This window comes from Naumovozyma castellii, chromosome 2, assembly GCF_000237345.1.
Source record: "Naumovozyma castellii chromosome 2, complete genome".
NCBI classification, from domain to species: Eukaryota; Fungi; Ascomycota; class Saccharomycetes; order Saccharomycetales; family Saccharomycetaceae; genus Naumovozyma; species Naumovozyma castellii.
Window position 1 is genome coordinate 1,017,336 of NC_016492.1, and position 21,114 is coordinate 1,038,449.

The 21,114-nt window shown below is 36.4% G+C and overlaps 7 protein-coding genes across 7 annotated transcripts; 5 read left to right on the forward strand and 2 right to left on the reverse strand.

Annotated features, from left to right (window-relative positions):
• Positions 1-52: 52 nt before the first annotated feature.
• Positions 53-4,705, forward strand: MDS3 (Mds3p; the record flags this gene model as incomplete). Its single annotated transcript, XM_003674952.1, has 1 exon — positions 53-4,705. The coding sequence occupies one exon, from the start codon at positions 53-55 to the stop codon at positions 4,703-4,705; it is 4,653 nt and encodes a 1,550-aa protein (XP_003675000.1).
• Positions 4,706-5,679: 974 nt separating this feature from the next.
• Positions 5,680-6,969, forward strand: DSD1 (D-serine ammonia-lyase DSD1; the record flags this gene model as incomplete). The annotated part of the gene is made up of 1 exon (XM_003674953.1): positions 5,680-6,969. The coding sequence occupies one exon, from the start codon at positions 5,680-5,682 to the stop codon at positions 6,967-6,969; it is 1,290 nt and encodes a 429-aa protein (XP_003675001.1).
• A 228-nt stretch (positions 6,970-7,197) lies between these two features.
• Positions 7,198-15,264, forward strand: GCN1 (Gcn1p; the record flags this gene model as incomplete). The annotated part of the gene is made up of 1 exon (XM_003674954.1): positions 7,198-15,264. One exon carries the CDS (start codon positions 7,198-7,200, stop codon positions 15,262-15,264), a length of 8,067 nt encoding a protein of 2,688 aa, XP_003675002.1.
• Positions 15,265-15,410: 146 nt separating this feature from the next.
• Positions 15,411-15,635, reverse strand: NCAS0B05470 (uncharacterized protein; the record flags this gene model as incomplete). The annotated part of the gene is made up of 1 exon (XM_003674955.1): positions 15,411-15,635. One exon carries the CDS (start codon positions 15,633-15,635, stop codon positions 15,411-15,413), a length of 225 nt encoding a protein of 74 aa, XP_003675003.1.
• A 653-nt stretch (positions 15,636-16,288) lies between these two features.
• HOS2 (histone deacetylase HOS2) lies at positions 16,289-17,644 on the reverse strand (the record flags this gene model as incomplete). Its single annotated transcript, XM_003674956.1, has 1 exon — positions 16,289-17,644. The coding sequence occupies one exon, from the start codon at positions 17,642-17,644 to the stop codon at positions 16,289-16,291; it is 1,356 nt and encodes a 451-aa protein (XP_003675004.1).
• A 577-nt stretch (positions 17,645-18,221) lies between these two features.
• Positions 18,222-19,895, forward strand: IME4 (mRNA (N6-adenosine)-methyltransferase; the record flags this gene model as incomplete). The annotated part of the gene is made up of 1 exon (XM_003674957.1): positions 18,222-19,895. The coding sequence occupies one exon, from the start codon at positions 18,222-18,224 to the stop codon at positions 19,893-19,895; it is 1,674 nt and encodes a 557-aa protein (XP_003675005.1).
• A 761-nt stretch (positions 19,896-20,656) lies between these two features.
• On the forward strand, positions 20,657-21,049 carry COX13 (cytochrome c oxidase subunit VIa; the record flags this gene model as incomplete). The annotated part of the gene is made up of 1 exon (XM_003674958.1): positions 20,657-21,049. The coding sequence occupies one exon, from the start codon at positions 20,657-20,659 to the stop codon at positions 21,047-21,049; it is 393 nt and encodes a 130-aa protein (XP_003675006.1).
• Between the last annotated feature and the right edge of the window lie 65 nt (positions 21,050-21,114).

A 21,114-nucleotide genomic window follows, 5' to 3' on the forward strand; every position in this document is an offset into this window, starting at 1 on the left:
TCTTCTGAATCATAAAACAGTGATCTAGATAGAACAATATAAGACCATTACTATGCCACTACTGCAACCTTCCACTTGCAATTGTTACGATCTAACTCTGCCGAAGGTTCCAATAGGTAAGGAGCAGATAGATGAGTCCACAAGGAGAAGAATTAGTTTGGAATATCGTACCGGTGCTGCCGTCACATTGACCAGATCAAACATTTTCGTGCATGGTGGATTGACTATACCTTTAAATTTACAAAATGTTAATTCGTTGCAACTGCAGAAGGAATTGATTTTATATTTTGCCAAGGAGAAGAATAGTGGGATCACTTTTAAGAATTTGAATCAGTGGATAAGTTCAGAAACGTTTTTCTTAGATTTGATATCTAGAACTTGGCATAGATTGGAAACAAATGCTCCTTTGGAAGAAGACACTGGAAACGATGATAATGAGAATGATGATAATGGCAATGATGACGATAATGACGACGACAATAATGATAATAACGATATTAATGACGGTAACGACAACAATAACAGTAGTAAGAAAACCGAAACGAAAAAGAAAGATCAAATTATTAAAATGGAAACAAGACTGAAGGAACGATTATTCCATTCGATATGTTCCTCTGGTTCTTATCTGTATATATTCGGAGGCCTAATAGTGTCCCCTCAAAGCGGGTATGAGCTAATAGCTACAAATGAGTTATGGAGATTAAACTTAAAGACGAAAGTTTGGACTTTAATAAGCAAAGATCCCAGGATAACAAGAAGGTTCAATCATAATATGCATATTAAAAATGAAAATAATGATACAAGAGATACAAAATTAATTATTATTGGTGGTTTGAATAATTTGGACCAACCCGTATCACATATCGATGTTTATAATTTGACTCAGAATTGCTGGAAAGCTGACTCAATACCTAAGGACCCACTGGATGCTAGGACAAATGTTGATGGTCATGAAATAACCTTGAACAATGACGTGGATTTTTCAATCTTAATTGAGAATAATGAAGCAAAGATACCTGCATTGGCATATTATACCCCCAATTGGCAAAATGATGTTAATGAAGAGGATGAAGAGAATAATGAAAATCGAAGTGAATCATCATTGAAACAAAGTGGGAAAAAATTAGCATCTCCCATAGTTGCCTTACCGCTAGTAACACATGCTCGTGGTATACGGATGAATTATAATCCTGAGCAAAAAAATGAGTTGTTAGAGCAAGCATTCAATTTGCAGTATCCAACAGGGGATTACTTTGGTTATTCCATTACTGTGGGTGGGTTTTATCCAAATTGCCAAAGCTCCAGTTTCCAATGTTTTGTGTATGATATTCCATCTGGTAAGTGGACAAGAGTGGCCACATATTGTGCAGATTCTGATAGGCATAGACATAGATTTTGGAAAGTTTTCGTATGGAAATCTCATCATCAAACTTTGCTATTAGGTACAAAGGATGATGACTCTAATACGCCTAGTGTGCAAAGATTTGATTACTTACTAAGTTTTGGTCTACCAATGATAAATGTTTTCAATAAAACAATTCAACCTGAACTTAAAGATATTCTGGCAACGCCTGTCCGTTCTAAGATCCAAACTCCAGAATCAACTCAATTTCATGAAGATGGGCAACCATTTAGGAAATTAAGTTTCACATCTTCAGCAACATCTCAATTTGAAAGTTATATTCAATATATTGCACCACCACTAGAAATGAATGCAATAAGATCCGTATTCCCGCCCTACGCTATGGTTTTAGGTAAAGATGCACTGGAAATTTTTGGTAAGCCTCTATCGGACTTCGAACTTATAACATGTGAAGGTGATTCCATTGGGGTTCCCTTATACCTGTTAAGAAAAAGATGGGGGCGTTATTTTGACATGCTTTTGTCGCACAGTTACTCCAAAGTAGTGACCGATTATGAAACAACGGGAAATAACTCATCCCTAATAAAAATTTCACCAGGTACTTCTAGAGCTGGTTCAAGGGATTTCAGTACAGATTCAAGACTATCATCAGCGGGATCTTCTGAAAACTATTATAACAAGATTTCTCAACAGGCTTCGCATGCAAGGAAGCAGCCAGTTTCAGAACCACAAAGCATTCATGGGAAACATACAGAAGGGTCAAGCATAGGCTCGAGGAGTCATTCAAGATCCTCATCTATAAATCCTACCAATGAGGAAGATGATCCTTTTTTCTCACGTACTATGTCCAAACAACCAAGTATGGAATCAAGAGTTACAACAGGAACTGGTGCAGGTTCTACAACAAGCTCTTCTGGTGGGATGGTGTTTAGAGTTCCATTTCAAGAAAAAAGAAGCTCTTCTCCAAATAAGAATAAACAAATATTTTTGGCACCAACAGATTCTTCTCAAGGTTATGGTGAAAAGAGGAGGTCTTCATTCATGGGATTGCCCGAAAAGGATACTTTGACACTAAGTGGACTAGAATCTGCTCGTCGTGCATCACATCCAATAATATCATACGTGGACCGTAGGGCAAATTCAATGATCCCAACGCAAACTCCTTTGCGATTTCCATCTAGTGCAAGGAGTTCTATTTCTTATGTAAGTTCTTCATCAGATAGAATGGGGAATCCAATTAGTCATAGTAGAAATGGAAGTATTAAGGATTCTTCTATTATAGGAATGCTAAACGTTAATCTACCGCCTCAAACAACGATACCTACAGAGCCATTGCCTCCACTTCCAGGTTCTGAGTTCCTAACGACAAAGAGAAGAAATAATTCAATAGGAGACTATATTAGAGGTGGATCATATTCCTCTAGAAGAAGCTCAGTTGACAAGAAAGGAAGCACTTCTGAATTACAACGTCCCTCTGATGTATTGGAAACGTCACTTGATAAGAAAATGCTAGAAGATGATAATAATAATAATAATAGTAATAATGAAGTTCCAGAAAATCTAGATATGTCGCCTGCTCAACGCAGAACATCACTTTTTGGTCCAAGATATGATAGGGCAATGTCCGGAGAGTTTAGCACGCCAAGAGCTTCTCTGACAGATGAAAAGAGTAGATTATCAGTAACATCAAATACGGATAGTATGGGAAGTCATGGTTCTAATATGAACCTTGAATTGGAGCCTCTGTTAACTCCAAGATCATTATACATGCCATGGCCTACTGCCACAGTCAGAGCCTTTGCTGAATTTTTCTACACAGGACAGGTTAATTCAAAATGGATGCTGGCACCGGTTGTACTGGATTTATTGGTTATGTCAAAGATTTATGAGCTGCCGTTGCTTTACAACTTAGTCGCTGAGGTTCTTTATTCTATTGTTGGTAGAAAGAAGGAAAGTTTATCTGTTACTTGTTCCTCTTTGAAGGATGGGTTTGAAAGTAAAGTGGCATTATACTACGACGGAAATTTAAATAAGGCTAACGAATTCCTTTCAAAGAATGAGATGTATATCGAATTATTAAGACTACAGAAATGTTTGGAAAACCTGGATGATGGTTTCTTCGACATGGAGGTTCTAAAAAATATTTCAAGGACACAATCAACAAGTACTCATGAAAGTGAAGTAGCCGATAATATCGATAAGTACATCGATAGGGACAATAGTATAGGCTCTTTTTCAAACGTTCCTACTGTTTTTGCTGGAGGACCAAGAGATAGCCATAACTCCGTCGGCTCAGTAGGTTTTCCAAACTCGTTAAATATTCAAACACCAAGGACTTCAAATTCTACGTACACACCAAAGCCAAAGAAAAAATCTAGCCTTAGCAGAGAAATTGATCCCACTTCATTTATGGAAATGAATTCGAGTGATGAAGACATGGGCCCGAAATCAAGAAATTATAGTGGAATCGATCCAAAAACAATGGAGGGGAGTTTCTTTAATATTATTGATGAAAGTAGTACAAGTAGTTCAAGTACAACAAGCAGTAGTGATGGAGAAGAAGAAGTAGCCTACTCGAAATCCAAAGAAATTGGAAAGGAACAGACTAGTTCTACTGGTTCCTCAAATGGAGACAAAGAAGATAACGAAAATAAAGGGAATGATGGTGAAACCTCTGCTAAGGTCAAAGGAAAAATGGGAACAGAAGTTCGCTCAGATTCAGATGATTTTGATTCTGGACTTGCGATGCTCTCGCTTAATAAAATGAGAAAGAAGGTAAAAAAGGGAGAGCAACATGATGAATCAATTGATCCATTGTTTAAATCGACTTCTGCTGGTCAAAGTCCGATGAAGAATTATGGAACATTTGCTAAATATGGCTCAAGTTTTGGAGGGAAAGGTGCAAGAGATGATACGAACAAACGAGACTTTAGTATTCTGACATTAGGAAATATGGCTTCAAGAAATGCTCTACCACCAGTTGATTATGTTATAAAATCAATTTATAGGACAGCCATTCTAGTTAATGATGTAAGGTTAATGGTGACATGTTTGGATTGTGTAGAAATTTCGAAAGGATTAAAATCCCTTAAAAAGGAGATTAGCGAAGAGATACAGAGGTTAGATGCAAAGAACGATACTTCTAAAAAGAAAGTACCCATTGCAAGAGAAAAAGAGAATGTCGAGGAGCTTAAAAAGCAAATGTCAATACCTCCAACCAGACAAAGATCAGATACATCATTAGGGAGGACGATGTCTGCCACATCTAGTAGTAACAAACCACGAAAAAATGAACGTGGCTCTGATGGACTTTTCAAGAGTTTTGGGCAGATTTACCGCTGAAGTCGCCCAAATGAATTGTGTTCATAATGCAATTGTTCTATAACTTCTTTAAGCAGTATATAAAAAGTTGTCTACGTTTGTAACAAATATACGCACAATGTGAATTAGGAGACTTTTTATTTCCAAACTTCAAGTATAAAGGAATCAGGTACAATTTATGAAGGGAAGTTTCTATATGGTATAGAAAAGCTTCGTTATGATATTTTCGTATGTCATTTTTTTTAGCATAATAAGAAGTAAGATTCGAAAAAAGAATAAAGTCAGTGATATTTGAGTACTAGGGAAAAAACTTTTATAAAAGTCAGCAAATATGAGAATATTGTGGAAATAATAAATAATTTACTTTTTCAGATGGGTTTATAATAATTTAGTATATTTGAATAGTTTAGTTAAAAAATATTTTTCATTTTACTAATAAATAAAAACCCTTTATTAAAAATGGCAACTGAAAAGCCACTCCAATACAATCAAAATGTTCAAAATTTGTTAAGTTATAAATTAAAGGTGTTTTTAAAAGGTTTAAAAAGACAAGTTTTGAAAAGCTTTTATTTCTTACAATTAATATTAGTAGAAGCAACGGTCAAGACCCTCAAGAGAAAAATGGAAGTGACAGGTTTACTTACAGATTGGTTTAAATTTGTTGTATTTTTTTTCAAAGACTTTTAAATACTTATCGCTGTTTAAATTGTCATTTCAGTAAAGATTTCTTCTTCTAATATAAAGTTCCTTTCCTCTATTTAAAAAACAAATTTTATTTATTATATTGGCCCATACAACATGTACAAATTTAAGTTATTCAAGAACTGATTTGTGTTACAAGTTACAATATAGAGTTGGGCCCTTGCGTGCTTCAATATTATGACGTGCTTCAAAGTATCCGCCCCGAAAATATTCGTGATCTAGACAAGATTCACTGCTTTAGCAGCAAAGGCTTATTGCAATCTTCCTCGAGACAAATCTGACCAGTGAGGACAATGACGGACATTCTTTCAAAGTATAAAAATACACACTTTACTGAACTCCCTACTCCTGCATTTATTATCAATGAAGATAAGTTCAATTTGAATTGTCAGGCAATGCTTAAGAGCGTAAACGACTTACGTCTTAAAACAGGAAAAAATATTCTATTTCGCCCACATGTTAAGACACATAAGACAGGCCAAGGAACTGTAAGACAACTAGGACATGGAGTGATCAACCATTATGAAAGAAATACAGGTTCTATTTTAGTCTCGACATTTAGTGAAGCACGAGGGATATTAGATTATCAAGAATCATTTGGTGAGAAATATGTTGACGATATAGCTTTCAGTATACCAGTTTGCATTCCCCAGTATATGACACGACTTGCCAATACAGCTAATAGAGTAAAGACTCTGAGAGTTTTTGTGGACAACGAGGAACATCTAAATAACCTAGTTGAATATGGAAGATTGCCTGGAGACAAAAAGTGGTCCCTTTTTGTAAAGTTAGACATGGGAACACATAGAGCTGGTGTTGTGACGGAATCCTCAGAGTTCCAATCCCTGTTGAAGAAAATTCTCTCCAAGGATGTCAAGGAAGTTGCCGAGCTTTACGGATTTTATGCCCATTGCGGCCACAGTTATCATGCTTCTTCTGCTTCTCAAGCGTATCAGTACTTCGAGGATGAACTAAAGGCCGTCAACAATGCAGCTAAAAAGGTAGTTGATATGGATGAATCCTTACTTGCAAAATCCTTAGTTTTATCTGTTGGTGCTACACCTACAACTACAGCAGTCCTACATGCCAAACCAGATTTAACCGAATATATCAGAAACGAACTCATTGGGACTTTGGAAGTTCATTGTGGAAACTATTGTTTGTATGATTTGCAGCAGGTATCAACTGGATGTGTTGCTCCCAAAAATGTTGCTGGCTTTGTGCTAGGGAGTGTTTTGTCATCTTACCCAACAAGGGCAGAAATGTTAACGGATACAGGTGTCTTAGCTTTATCGCGAGAAACGTCCACTATTGCCGGATTTGGATACTGTATCAACCCAGATGAAATACTAAATGATAAGTTCACCTCTAAAGGAGAGTGGTATGTGGATAGATTATCACAAGAACATGGAATTCTTAAACCACATGCAGAGGTTAATTGTCCCAACCTATTAAAACTAGGTTCCAAAGTTACCATTTTACCACAACATGCTTGCATCACCATGGCACAGTTTTCATATTATTTTATTGTTAACAAAAAGGGAACTGTAGTTGATGTCTGGACACCATTTCAAAAATGGTAAATAAGGAACTTGGAAATATCAAATATTTCATTGAGACTAATACCATGTATATGTATTCATTTGTATCTTTATCAAGATGAGACTAATTTTTAACGTAGTATTTACTGACACCGTTGAACATTTCGCGCATAACTTCCCACGACGAAAATTTTTGTTAGATTGCAAGCATTCACGTTGAATGGAAATCTATTGAAATTTGTAGATTTATGATATTAATTGGCATAATTCATGTCAGAAGGGCAAGCACGCATAGGGTTACTTCAAGCTAACAACCTAATTATGTCGTCTACCATCACCTGGGAGGAATTGGCTCCTATAATGGAAAATAGATGTAACGACGCAATAGTGTCAAGAAGAATCCAATTCTTAAAAGATTTGCTTAACCTAGTTGAAGGTGAAACACTAGAAACACCTCAATTGGCTCAAATATCAATGAACTTATTAAAGACTTTTGTTATATATCAAGATACCAAATCAAAAGATCTAGTTATCTCAATTTTTCACGCCATTCTACCTTTGGAACCTCGTCTTTTGGAGAAATATATTACTTTTATTTTGGAACAAGTTTCTAAATACCCAGGAACTAGGGCTCTATCCGACTATTTAAATTTATTTGACTGGATCCATTCCTTTTTGGAAGTAATTGCTACGGATTCCTCGAGGTTTGAGGAACTTATCCCAAAATTATTGGAAGTCCATTGTTACACAACTTATGGTATTGAAACTGTACTTGATAATCAAGAAACTACTAAGAAAACTCATTTCAGACGTAACCAGCACAGAAAGAGGATTCGTGAATCTGTTCTTCAAGCAACCAGCAAAACATTTACCCACTGTTTCAAGCACAATGGTAATGCCTCGTCCTACTTCAGTGCTATTTGCAAGATCGTCTTGGAAGACCATACCAAGTTAAAACTTCCAGTAACAGGTGTTGTTGTTATAATGGGTGCTCTAACGCAATCTTCCATACAGCTAGCCCCATCACAACCAGCATTACTCCATGAACTGAAGGAGAAATATGCGGAAAAATACATTGAATTTATTGGAAAAGAAATAATAATTGGCAAAAATCCTCCATCCACATTTTGTCTAGAAATTTCTTTAAATCCCTTCTTGAAAGAGTTCCTAACAGAAGAGTCTTTCAAATCACAACTACTTCCAAATTTAGAAAAGGCTAATTTAAGATCTCCGGAGTCAGCATTCGCTATTGCTGCCGAGCTTTACGCCGGTGTTAATGCAAAGAATATTAATTTGTTGAATATTTTCACATCTTCAAAATTAATGACTCAATCATTCTCATCATTTAAGAGCTCAAAAGAAGCTGTAAGAGATATCTCCTTACATTCCGTTATTACGCTTTTCGAATCAATTGACATTGAAAACGTTGATGAAAGTGATCTACTTAAATATGTCGATGAAATTTTCAAGAATATCAAATCCAACTTGAATGCAGATTACAAGTCTCTTGTGTCAAAAATATTATTCGCAATTCCCTCTTCCTTTGAACAAGTCTCTGCAAAGATTGCTCAAGATCTATCAATCTACGTTACTAAAGAAGGTAATGAGAATGCTTTGAACATAATGTTATTGGCGTTCTTTTCTCATTACCTTACTCTATCACAACCCTCAGCTGATATAAATAAGCTGATAAAAAACGGTTTTAAGGAAAAGAAGCCAAGTTTAAAGAAATGCTGGTTTACTTCCTTGTTGGAGATGTCTGCCAAATCCACGAAAGAAATGCTTGAAAGTTTTGAAGCTGAGTGCCTAGAATTCATTTCAGAAACTTTATCTCATCATTTTAAACATGACCACAAAAATATTCTTGCATGTCTAATCTATTTTGACGCGGCATATACTCTAGGAATAACTGATTTACAAGAAAAACTACACACCGTGATATCATCGCTCCCTAAAACGTCTATTATTGGAGCTGCATTCGTTAATGTTGCTCTGTCAAGAACCCTAGTGTCTAGTGATCGTCTTGAAGGTGTTAAACTACTTTATACCGCGTTTGCCAGAGAACCAGAATTAATCGGCTTGTCTGTGGTTGAAGCATTAGAGGAGAAGCTACAACAATCGCAGCAATTGATGGATGGTTCTATATCATATAAATACATTGCTCCTGTGTTTGGCGCAATCTCCCAACCAATCGAAAACAATGAACTTTCGATTAGAGTCTTAATCCAAGAATTAATAGTTTCTCAATTTTCTGGTTTTAATCTTAAAAATGGTTGGGCTGGTTTAGTACTTGGTGCTGGAAAAGATCCAGCTACTATCACCGCTGAAAATACGAAAGATATCATAGATAAGATTATTTCAATTTCTGACGATACTAGCCTTCTTAAATCGCCCCTTCATGTATGTGCATTGAAGGCTGCTGCCTATGCATCTTTCATTAATCCAAATGCTTTTGCGCCAGAAATAGCTACTATTATTAAAAATGATTTAGCGGTTGGCAAAATTCCTGATCTTACTGAAGAAGATTTTGAGATTTTGGCAGGTGAAGAAGGTACAATGGTAATTAACGTGCTAGAAAAGAAAATGGATAACAAACTTACAGATAAAAATACAAAGGATTATGAGACTTTAAAATGGGAACAAAGTATTAGAAAAGAGCAATCAAAAAAGACGAACAAGAAATTAACCAAAGAGGAACAAGAACTTGTAAACAAGCAACTAAGTACGGAATCTGAGATTAGACTTAAGCTTACAAAATTTATTCTACGTATATCTCGTTCGGTTGAATTAATCAAATTTTTAAGTAAGGATGCTACTTTAGTCGATAATGGTATTACAACATGGTTCCCAGTTGCCGTTAATAATCTTTTGAGGTTGGCTCAGGAAAAGAATACGTTCAAATTAGTTAATAATTCAATAATTGATGCATTCTTAGGACTTTCTGCAAATTTTTCTGATAGACTTGGACCTTTGAGATTTTTCCTTGGTATTGCCATTCTCCGTGTTTATAATGTCTGCAATATTCCAGAAAATTTCCTAGCTGAAAACTTGGATGATTTACTGTCGAGAGTCCTCTTTAGAATCAAATTTATCTCAAATCAAAAGGCTTTAGACCCAATCAGTTTAACCTTCTTACTTCCTCTGTTAATTAATGTTTTAGAGGAAGGTAAAAGAGTTGCAATAAAAAACTCTGATAAACCCGTAGCTAAAACTGAATTCATGGAAGAAGACAAAGAGGAGGAGCATTTGTTATTAGCAATGGAGATTATTTCTGTCCATGCAGAAGCCTTCAAAGACCCTTCTATCCCCCGTGTACCAATTCTCCAAGTTCTTCTATCTTTATTGGGCCTGCCATCAAAGGCAAAAATTGCAAAGGACTGTTTCAATTCTCTTTGCCAAAGTATTTCATTTGCTCCAAATCAAGAGGATCTAGATATTATATTATCAAACGTTCTTTCCCCTAATACATTTGTCCGTTCTACCATCTTGGAAACGATCGATAACGAATTTGAATTGGAACCTTTTATGAAATTTTCTCCTGAGATTTTTATCTCTAAATTTGACTCAGAAGATTTTAACCGCGAGACAGCTGATTTCATCTGGGAGTTCAATAAGTTCGAAATCAACGATTTGCTAATTGAAAAATTACTGTCCTTCTTTGACCAATCTGACAGTGGGCTTCGTTTATTTACTGCCAAGGCCTATGTGTCAGCTTCTCTTTACGTCTCCACTAATAATTCAACTAAATTAAATAAATACTTAGGTATGCTGATGAAGTTCTATTCAGAAAAAGCTAAACCGCTAGAAGATATTATTGATGAATATGGATTGGTTGTCGTCACAGCTGCTGAACGCAAGGATCCATGGCAAGAAAGAAGTACTGCCGCTATAGCTCTTAAAGAGTTCGCTTCTGGCTTACCCGATGAAGATGAATGTATTGTCGATGTTATTGGCTTTTTAGTTAATGAACATGGATTAGGAGATAGAGAACCGCTAGTACGTCAAGAGATGAAGGAGGCAGGTATCGAGATAATTACTGAACATGGGTCCAAAATGTCAGAAAAATTAATTCCAATTTTCGAAAGATCGTTGACCTCTGAACCAGAAGCCTCTATAAAGGAAAATGTTATTATTCTTTATGGTACGCTTGCGAGACATTTGGATAAGGATGATTCGAGAATTCATATTATTATAGATCGTTTGCTTTCCACTCTTGAAACACCATCATCAGATGTGCAACAAGCCGTATCAGAATGTTTGGCACCATTGGTGTTCCAATTTAAGTCTAAGGTCGAAGATTATATCAACGACCTTATGTCCAAGTTACTAAACCCAGCTCTACCAACGTCTATCCGTAAAGGGGCTGCCTGGGGTATTGCGGGGCTTGTTAAAGGTTATGGTATATCTGCACTAAGTGAATTCGATATTGTACGTAACTTGATTGAGGCAGCTGAAGATAAGAAGGAGGCTAAGAGACGTGAATCTGTTGCATATGCGTTCGAGTACTTATCTATATCATTGAAAAGATTTTTTGAACCCTATGTTATTGAGGTTTTACCAACCATTTTGAAAAATCTCGGTGATTCTGTTCCAGAGGTACGTAATGCAACTGCCGAAGCAACCAAGGCTATCATGGCACATACAACAAGTTATGGTGTGATGAAGTTAATTCCTGTCGCAGTTTCCAACTTGGATGATATTTCCTGGAGAACTAAACGTGGTTCTGTTGAATTATTGGGTAATATGGCGTATTTGGACCCAACTCAATTATCAACGTCGCTATCTACCATCGTTCCAGAAATCGTTGGGGTCTTAAATGATTCTCACAAAGAAGTCCGTAAGGCTGCTGATGAATCTCTAAAGAGATTCGGGGAAGTTATTAGAAATCCAGAAATTCAAAAATTAGTCCCAGTTTTGATCCAAGCAATTGGTGATCCCACCAAATACACTGAAGATGCTTTAGATGCCTTAATCCAAACTCAATTCGTGCATTATATCGATGGTCCATCCTTAGCTTTGATCATCCATGTTATTCATAGAGGTATGCATGATAGATCTGCAAACACAAAGAGAAAGGCATGTAAAATTGTTGGTAATATGGCAATCTTAGTCGACACAAAGGATTTGATACCATACTTGCAACAATTAATTGATGAGGTCGAAATTGCTATGGTTGACCCTGTCCCAAACACTAGAGCAACTGCTGCACGCGCATTAGGTGCCTTGGTTGAAAGATTAGGTGAAGAACAATTCCCTGACTTAATACCCCGTCTATTGGATACTTTGAGTGACGAGATGAAATCTGGGGATCGTCTTGGTTCAGCCCAAGCATTGGCAGAGGTTATCAGTGGTCTTGGTTTGAATAAATTAGATGAACTGCTACCTACAATCTTGGCTGGGGTTAATAATTATCGTTCCTATGTCAGAGAAGGTTTTATGCCATTATTGCTATTTATTCCTATTTGCTTTGGTTCACAATTTGCACCATACATCAACCAGATTATCCAACCGATCCTTTCAGGTCTTGCCGATGTTGATGAAAGCATCCATGACACTTCTTTGAAGGCTGGTAAACTGATCGTTAAGAATTATGCTTCCAAAGCAGTCGATTTGTTGCTTCCTGAATTAGAAAGAGGTATGTTCGATGAAAACGATCGTATTCGTCTTTCTTCTGTTCAATTAACTGGTGAACTATTATTTCAAGTTACTGGTATTTCGTCCAGGAATGAATATGCCGAGGAGGAGGGTGACCATACTAATGAGGCATCTGGTAAATTGGTGGACGTTCTGGGTCAAGAGCATCGCGACAGAGTATTGGCAGCCATGTTTGTTTGTAGAAATGACACATCTGGCATTGTCCGTGCCACTACAGTAGATATCTGGAAGGCATTGGTACCAAATACTCCACGTGCAGTTAAGGAAATTCTTCCAACATTAACAACCATTATCGTAACCCATTTGGCATCTTCCTCAAATATTTTGCGTAACATAGCTGCTCAAACTTTAGGTGATCTTGTTCGTCGTGTCGGTGGAAACGCTTTATCTCAATTGTTACCTACTTTGGAAGAATCTTTGGAGGAATCTTCTAACCCTGATTCTAGACAAGGTGTTTGTATTGCTCTACATGAGTTAATTGCATCATCATCTGAAGAATCGCTAGAGGAATTCCAAGCTATTATCGTTAATATAATTAGAACAACCTTAATTGATAGTAGTGAGACTGTTAGAAGAGCCTCAGCTACAGCATTTGATGCATACCAATCTGTTGTTGGTAAGCTCGCTGTTGATGAAACCATTCCATATCTATTGCATATGTTGGAATCGTCTGAAAGCTCCGAATATGCACTATTAGGTTTACAAGATATTATGTCCACTAAGTCGGAAGTTATTTTCCCTATTTTGATCCCAACTTTGTTAACCACACCAATAGATGCATTTAGAGCTTCTGCTCTTGGCTCTTTGGCCGAGGTTGCTGGGTCAGCATTATATAAACGTTTGTCAGTCATCATAAATGCCTTAGTGAATGCATTGGTTTCCGATCAACCTAACGAGGAGACCAAAACCGCGCTCGAGACAGCATTAGATAAGGTTATTTTATCAATTGATGAAGAACAAGGTGTACATCCATTACTTCAACAGATTATGTCCCTCTTAAAGAGTGAAGACAAGGCCAAGCGTATCGTTATCTTAGAAAGATTACCAAACTTCTTTGAAAATACAGTGTTAGATTTCGACTTATACATACCCGACTTTGTTTCTTTTGCCGTTTTATCATTGGATGACAAGGATCCTAGAATTGTGGAAAGTAACTTTGCTGCGCTATCAACATTGATAAAGAAGCAAGACAAAGCAATGTTAGAAAGACTGGTCAAACCTGCCAAACAATCATTACAAATTACTGGTGTTCAAGGTGAGGATTTGGCAACATTCAAGTTACCAAGAGGTCCAAGCTGTGTGTTACCAATATTTTTACATGGGTTGATGTATGGGTCGAATGATGAACGTGAAGCCTCTGCCTTAGCCATCGCAGATGTTGTTTCTAAGACACCATCTGCAAACTTAAAGCCATTTGTTAGTGTTATCACTGGTCCTTTAATTCGTGTTGTTGGTGAAAGATTTAGTAGTGATATCAAGGCCGCAATTTTATTTGCTTTGAATATTTTATTTATAAAGATACCCCAATTTTTGAGGCCTTTTATCCCTCAATTGCAAAGAACTTTTGTGAAGTCATTATCGGATCCAACCAACGAAACTTTGCGTTTACGTGCTGCTAAGGCCCTTGGTACTTTAATTGAATATCAACCTCGTGTTGATCCATTAGTAATTGAACTAGTCGCTGGTGCTAAACAAGCCACCAACGAGGGTGTTAAAACTGCAATGTTGAAGGCATTATTAGAAGTTATAGTTAAAGCAGGTTCTAAATTAAATGAAACTTCAAAGAGTAATGTTGTAAACCTGGTAGAGGAGGAAATGCTTGGCAGTAATGATAAACTTGCTATTGCTTATGTTAAATTAATTGGTTCCCTTTCAGAAATTTTATCTGCCGATGAAGCTCACAAGATTTTGAAAGAAAAGGTTCTCGAAGCAGATCTAGATGGAGATTCTGGTAAATTCTCCATTTTAACTCTAAATTCCTTCCTCAAGGATGCTCCAAATCATATCTTTAATCCAGAGTTGATTAATGAATTTGTGGAATATATTGTCACCGGGTTGAGATCAGCTGACCCTTACTTTGGTGAAAACTCAGTTATTGCTGCTGGTAAGCTGCTATTGTTAGAAGGTGAAAACAAATCACCATTCTCAAAGATACAAAGCTCGACGTCATTTTCAGTTGGTGAAGATAACATTAAGTTATTGGTTGAAGAAGTATGCAAGTGTTCCTTAAAGCCTGCCAGCAATTCAACTGACTGTAGAAGACTATCTTTAGTCGTTATTAGAACATTGGCAAGATTTAAATTTGAACAATGTATAAAGCCGTACTTTGACATTTTGGGACCTTCTATTTTTGCAAGTTTGCGTGATACTATAATTCCTATCAAATTAGCCGCTGAAAAGAGTTATTTGTCTGTATTTAGATTGGTTGAAGATAAGGACATGGATACATTCAATGAGTGGTTTAATGGCTTAACAGGAGATGTTACTACAATTACCGGAACAACGATTCAATTAAGATCCATTGGTGATTTCACGAAGAGAGTCGGTAAGAGATTAGCTGGGGTCGAGAGAGATAGAATCGCTGCAGGTGGTGATGCTGAAACAATGTTTAGTGATAGAATCGAAGATGAAAAGGAAATCTGGGCTGTTGGTGGTGTCGAATTAAGTAATGATAACATCTAAACGTCACTAGTTATATAAACAATTATTTTATATCAAGCACTTATATAATACTAATAAAATGCTTTGTGCTCTTTTTTAATTTATATGCAATTACGTAGTTCCATGATAACTACCTATCGAGTGTATAGTATTAACCGAGCTAGTGATCAATTTTCCAGATAATCTACTACTTTCCAAATAACCCGTTCCAAAGACGGTATCTTTTGCCACCAAAAAATTTCATTATATTCTTTTCCTTGTGAACTAAAGAAACAAAAATAAATGAATTTTAGTATGCACCTCGATGCAACTTTATATATTATATTGATTATCAAAGCCAGGGCGAGCAAAAGAGCAGCGCGCTTCAACTTCCTCACACTGACTGATTCCATAGCCTATGTACCTCTTCGCGCCCCTAATGAAATGGGTACTGTTTCAAAAGACTTAGTTTCTCTCTGGATGATCAATCAATACCTCCTTGATTATATTATCGGTTTGAAGGTTAAGTGAGTACTGTAGATTTTGACAGTAAGTGACTACTACGGCTTATTTTATTTGCGCGCAAGTTAGACGAGTTCAAAAAGTTCAAAAAAATGCTAAGGCTGCTGGCGGCGAGGTTTGAGTGAACACCGCCTAGCGTGTGTGATACAAAATGCAGGGAATCGGCCTGTTTCGCACACGAATATCACCTTAGAGGACAGATCATTGTTCGACGATACAGACGTAGACGTGGATTTTCAATCTGTACCTCAACCCTTATCCCTTAGTTAACAGCTATGTTGTATTTAATATGTATCTAAACTAAACACATCATTCGTACATTGAAGAATGTTTCCTCCAAATAAAAAGCGCCTTCTACTCAACAAATATGTGACACTACGTGCTATGCGTACACAACCGCATATTTCGTGCTTTCTATCTATTCTTCACGTGTTAAGACACTACTTAAGGGCAGGAGAACTAAATTGAGGCAGGTTGACTTTTATATAATATGGAATGGGATATTAATTAATGCTGATGTATTGTAGATAAAATATATAAATCTTTACATGATTTCACTTATTCTGTTATTTTCTTTTTCAATCTTGGCCAGTCGCCATTCTGCATCGTCCTGATTCAATTCATTCAGTATTTCTTCCTCCTCCTGTGTGAGTCCGGTTATATCTTGGGTTGGAATCAATTCAGCATCCATTCTAACACTTGGAGCTCCCTGTAAATATTTTATATTTTCTAAAGATCGTATTCTTATATCTTCCAAAAATTTTTTGCTATTTTTATTTTCGTAAAGATCATCCAGGACTGGATATAAAGAATAATCTGGCCCAAACGAATCTCTGAAAGGAATTTCTTCGGGTATTTCACTTGGTAAAAGCACATTATTGAGTACCCCTGTCTCATATGTCCAGAGTCTTGAGACATTTCTCGGCGTATAACCACCACCACCTACCACTAACATGGGAATACCGAATGATTTAACAAATTTTACACATTCACCGTGTGCCTTAATATTTAAGTTAAAACAACCTAAACGGTCATGCCCTAACGAGTCTGCACCACATTGTTGAATAATGACTGTTGGCTTATATGCCGTTATTAGTGGATCAATAATCGATTTAAATAGATTAATATAGGAATCATCATCAATTCCATCTTCTAATGGGACATTCATAGCGAAATGTTTTCCCTTGGCGCATCCAATTTCATCGAAATCACCTGTCCCTGGGAAAAATTCACCATTAAACTTATGAAAAGAAATGGTAAATACCCTATCTGTAGTATAAAATGCTTCTTGCACCCCATCACCATGATGTAAATCAATATCAATGTAAAGGACCCTTGGGTGATATCTTAGTAAATTCAGTATAGATAAAACAATATCGTTAACATAACAGAATCCAGATGGATTGTTCTTCTTGGCATGATGTAACCCACCGGACCAATTGATGGCAATGTCCGATTGATCATTAATCAATTTCCTCGATGCATCTAACGAAGCACCTGTGTAAAGTGTGCTGTAATCATAAATATTTTGGAAAATGGGACAATCATCTCCTATGTTAAACTTTTCAAGGGTACCCCTGGGCATCTTAGATAGATTTTCTGGTGTCACTTTGGATAAAAACTCGATATAGTCCTGAGAGTGGAATTGTGACATTTCTTCCCTTGTAGCTTCTCTAGTCTCATAAAGGTCCATGATCTTATGAAGCCCATATGAGGACACAAGATGATCGGTAAGCATGAGACGGAATGGCTTCATTGGATGTCGAACACCATAGTGGTAGTTAGATACCTTTGGATTGAAATGGTATGAGACTCTTGGAGTGTAGGAGGATCCGAACTCGTATTCAAATTGAGGCTGCTCCTTCTTGGTCTTGGAGTCATATGCAAAGGTGGATGACATATTTATCCGTTGTTATAATACAACAAATGAGTACTCTCTATCCTGCTTGTTGTAGAAATTGAATGTACCAATGCTGTTTGTTATTATTGTTCTTGTATTTACTTTTAGAAAATTAAAGATCGCGGATGACGATTTGTGTCAGAATGGTAGCACATAGGTAGCACAAATCGATGAGATACGCAAGTTCTGTTCGAATATGTAGTATATTATTTGAAAAGTATGTTAGCGAATTCTTCGAAAAGTGTTGACCATTAATTTGGTGGACATGGCTCCCATAGCCATGAAAATATTTTGTAGTTAAGAATACTTAGAGATTAAGAAATAAAAATACCTGTAAATGCAGATACAGGAAAGTTAGCATATATATAACTATATTCTTAAAGAAATGGTAACTCTTTACATGGAATAAAGAAAGCATCCTTAGTTGTTAAATCTAGCAGATCTTAAATATTAAAAAAATGTGACATGTATGAAATCTCGCCAGGCAAGAAACATAAAGATAAAAGACCAACAATACACTCTGATTTGAAAAAGATTAAAACACCAATCAAAGCAGTAAACATAAGGAATAACAGATATGACACACAACAGTACAATGAATCTGCCACTAGTTCAGTTCCTAATGGAAAACGACGCAGAACTACTCAAAGTTCCATTATCAGGCCATTTAAGAGACATATACTCGATCTATTTGATACAGATGGAGAATAACCACATCGAGCCACCAACTCATGAACAACTAATAAGCTTTGAGGAGTTTGTAAATGATCTGAAATTCATCTCCGAGGTTGCCCCAGGATCTTTGAGCTTTAAGAGAGAGAATCCGTTGTTATCTCAAGTGGATGAATTATTAGAATATATCGATGTATTCCCTCTGAAAACCCTTTATGAACTATACACAAAAAGGCAGGAAAGCAGCAATGACCAGGTGCAACAGAATAGTAACAAAAAGAAAGAACAGGTCGGTAATACTTCCACTTTAGAAAGACTAATCAATATCTTAGACTTCGAGAAATCTATGACCACAGTACATTCAAGCAACAACCAACAACATAAAATACTTTCCAATCAACTTAATAAAATCTTGGAAACAGAACCAGCATCATATGAACTAGCTCGTCAAAGGGCCAAAGAAATTACACCAGTAATAGAGTATATCTCCACGTGTAGAGATCACCAACACTCCTCGATATTGGCATCCACAGTCTACATAGTAAATAACAAAATTGTTTCTATGCAATGGTCTAAATTATCCAAGTATGAAATTGAAAATCCACAATTCATGGCATGTTTGAAGTCCAAGATTCATTATGTCCCTAATTTGAAACCTCAAACTGATCTTACATTGGGAGATTGTTCATATTTAGATACCTGTCACAAATTAGGTTCTTGTAGATATCTTCATTATCTGCAATATATTCCAGAGTTCCTTACTGATGAAGTAACCAGAGAAACTCATGCCAAAAACATTAAAATTAAATCAGAAAGTCTAAAGATTCCGTTTTATACTCATGGAAATTGTTCCTCATTAGTAATAAAGGAACAGGCACCACCACAATGGATTAGATGTGACGTAAGAAAATTTGACTTCAATATTATTGGTAAGTTTTCCGTTGTCATTGCAGATCCTGCATGGAATATCCATATGAATTTACCCTACGGGACATGTAATGATATTGAATTATTACAACTTCCCTTGAACCATTTGCAAGATGAAGGCATATTGTTTTTGTGGGTCACTGGGAGAGCCATCGAATTAGGGAAGGAGTCCCTAGCAAACTGGGGGTATAAAGTTATAAATGAACTTTCCTGGATCAAAACAAACCAACTGGGAAGAACCATTGTTACTGGGAGAACGGGACATTGGTTAAACCATTCTAAAGAACATCTATTGTTGGGGGTTAAGGGGGATCCACAGTGGATCAACAAACATATAGATATTGATCTAATAGTTTCCACCACCAGAGAGACAAGTAGAAAACCTGATGAATTATATGGAATCATAGAAAGATTAGTGGGGCCTCATGCTAGGAAATTGGAAATCTTTGGGAGGGATCATAACATTAGACCGGGATGGCTAACCATTGGTAACCAACTTTCTGGAACATGTATTCATGAAATGGATGTCAAGCGGAAATATGATAAGTTCATAGCTTCTAATAAAAATCCGAACAAATGGCACAAGAAGGATATGAACGGGATTAAGTCAGGGAATCAAAAGAAGTTTCAATCACAAATATCAACGTTCTAAGGTCGAATTTCAAAGTCAATAAATATGAATTTGAATAAATGAAAATTGCGACGAACGACCTAACACAACCTCACCTAATACACTAATGATTGCCCATTTTGCTTCATATAATGGTGTAGAAAATGTTTACCTTTAGCTATCAACTTAAAAGATTGTGAAATCACTACTCTTTTCTCAAATTGAATCGTGTTAAAAAATACATCAAAAATAAGAACATACGCGGTGTACGGGTGGTAGCCCGTCACGCGTCACAATTTGATATATGCTATCCAAATTCCGTAAGCAGGCTACCTATTCAAGAAATATAAGAAGTAACAGTTATTGCTTAGACGTAACAAACACTTGAAAACTAATTACAACTCCAAAGGAATGACTGTGTCACTAATTTCTGTAGTGGAGCTACAAAAGTTGTTCCAAAGAGATTTCTTTTTCTCATGATAGTAATGATAGAATTAGATTGACAATGCTGAAGGCCATGCTTAAGTATAAAGTTGTAATAGCTGTACTTTATAGTGCTTTTTCTAAGAACACGACATTCACGTGACCGGGGACCAATCATTTTGTGACGCGAAAGGAAATCCGGGTTTATCGATAGAGTGAAAAATATAAAATAAAATTTAATAAGGGGAAATCTATTGAAAACATAATATAATAGGTTTCGAATTACCTCGGCCTTAATACATTACAATACAGTTTATCGTTTTACCCTTACTGTCAAACAAGGTATCCAAATACATATAAGATCAAATTTACAATTTAGTATGCTTAGAACAAGTCTAATAAGAAGATACGCTACATTACCACCAAATGCTTTGAAACCAGCTTTCGGTGCACCAAACAAAGCTGCTGCAAAGGCGTTCAGAGACTCAATAGAGGCTACTGAAAACCATGCTAAAGATACCTCGAAATTATGGATGAAGATTACCATGTGGGTTGCTGTCCCTGCTATCCTTTTAACTGGGGTCAATACATGGTTTGTCGAAAAGGAACATTACGAACATAGAAAGCATTTGGAACATGTTCCAGATTCTGAATGGCCAAAGGATTACGAATTCCAAAATATGAGACAAAAGCCATATTTTTGGGGTGATGGTGATAAGACTTTGTTCTGGAACCCTGTCGTTAATAGACACATAAACCATGATGATGACTAAGTGATTTCATATGGACCTTAAGATCCATTATTTATTTAAAAATAATATCATACATAAATATATAT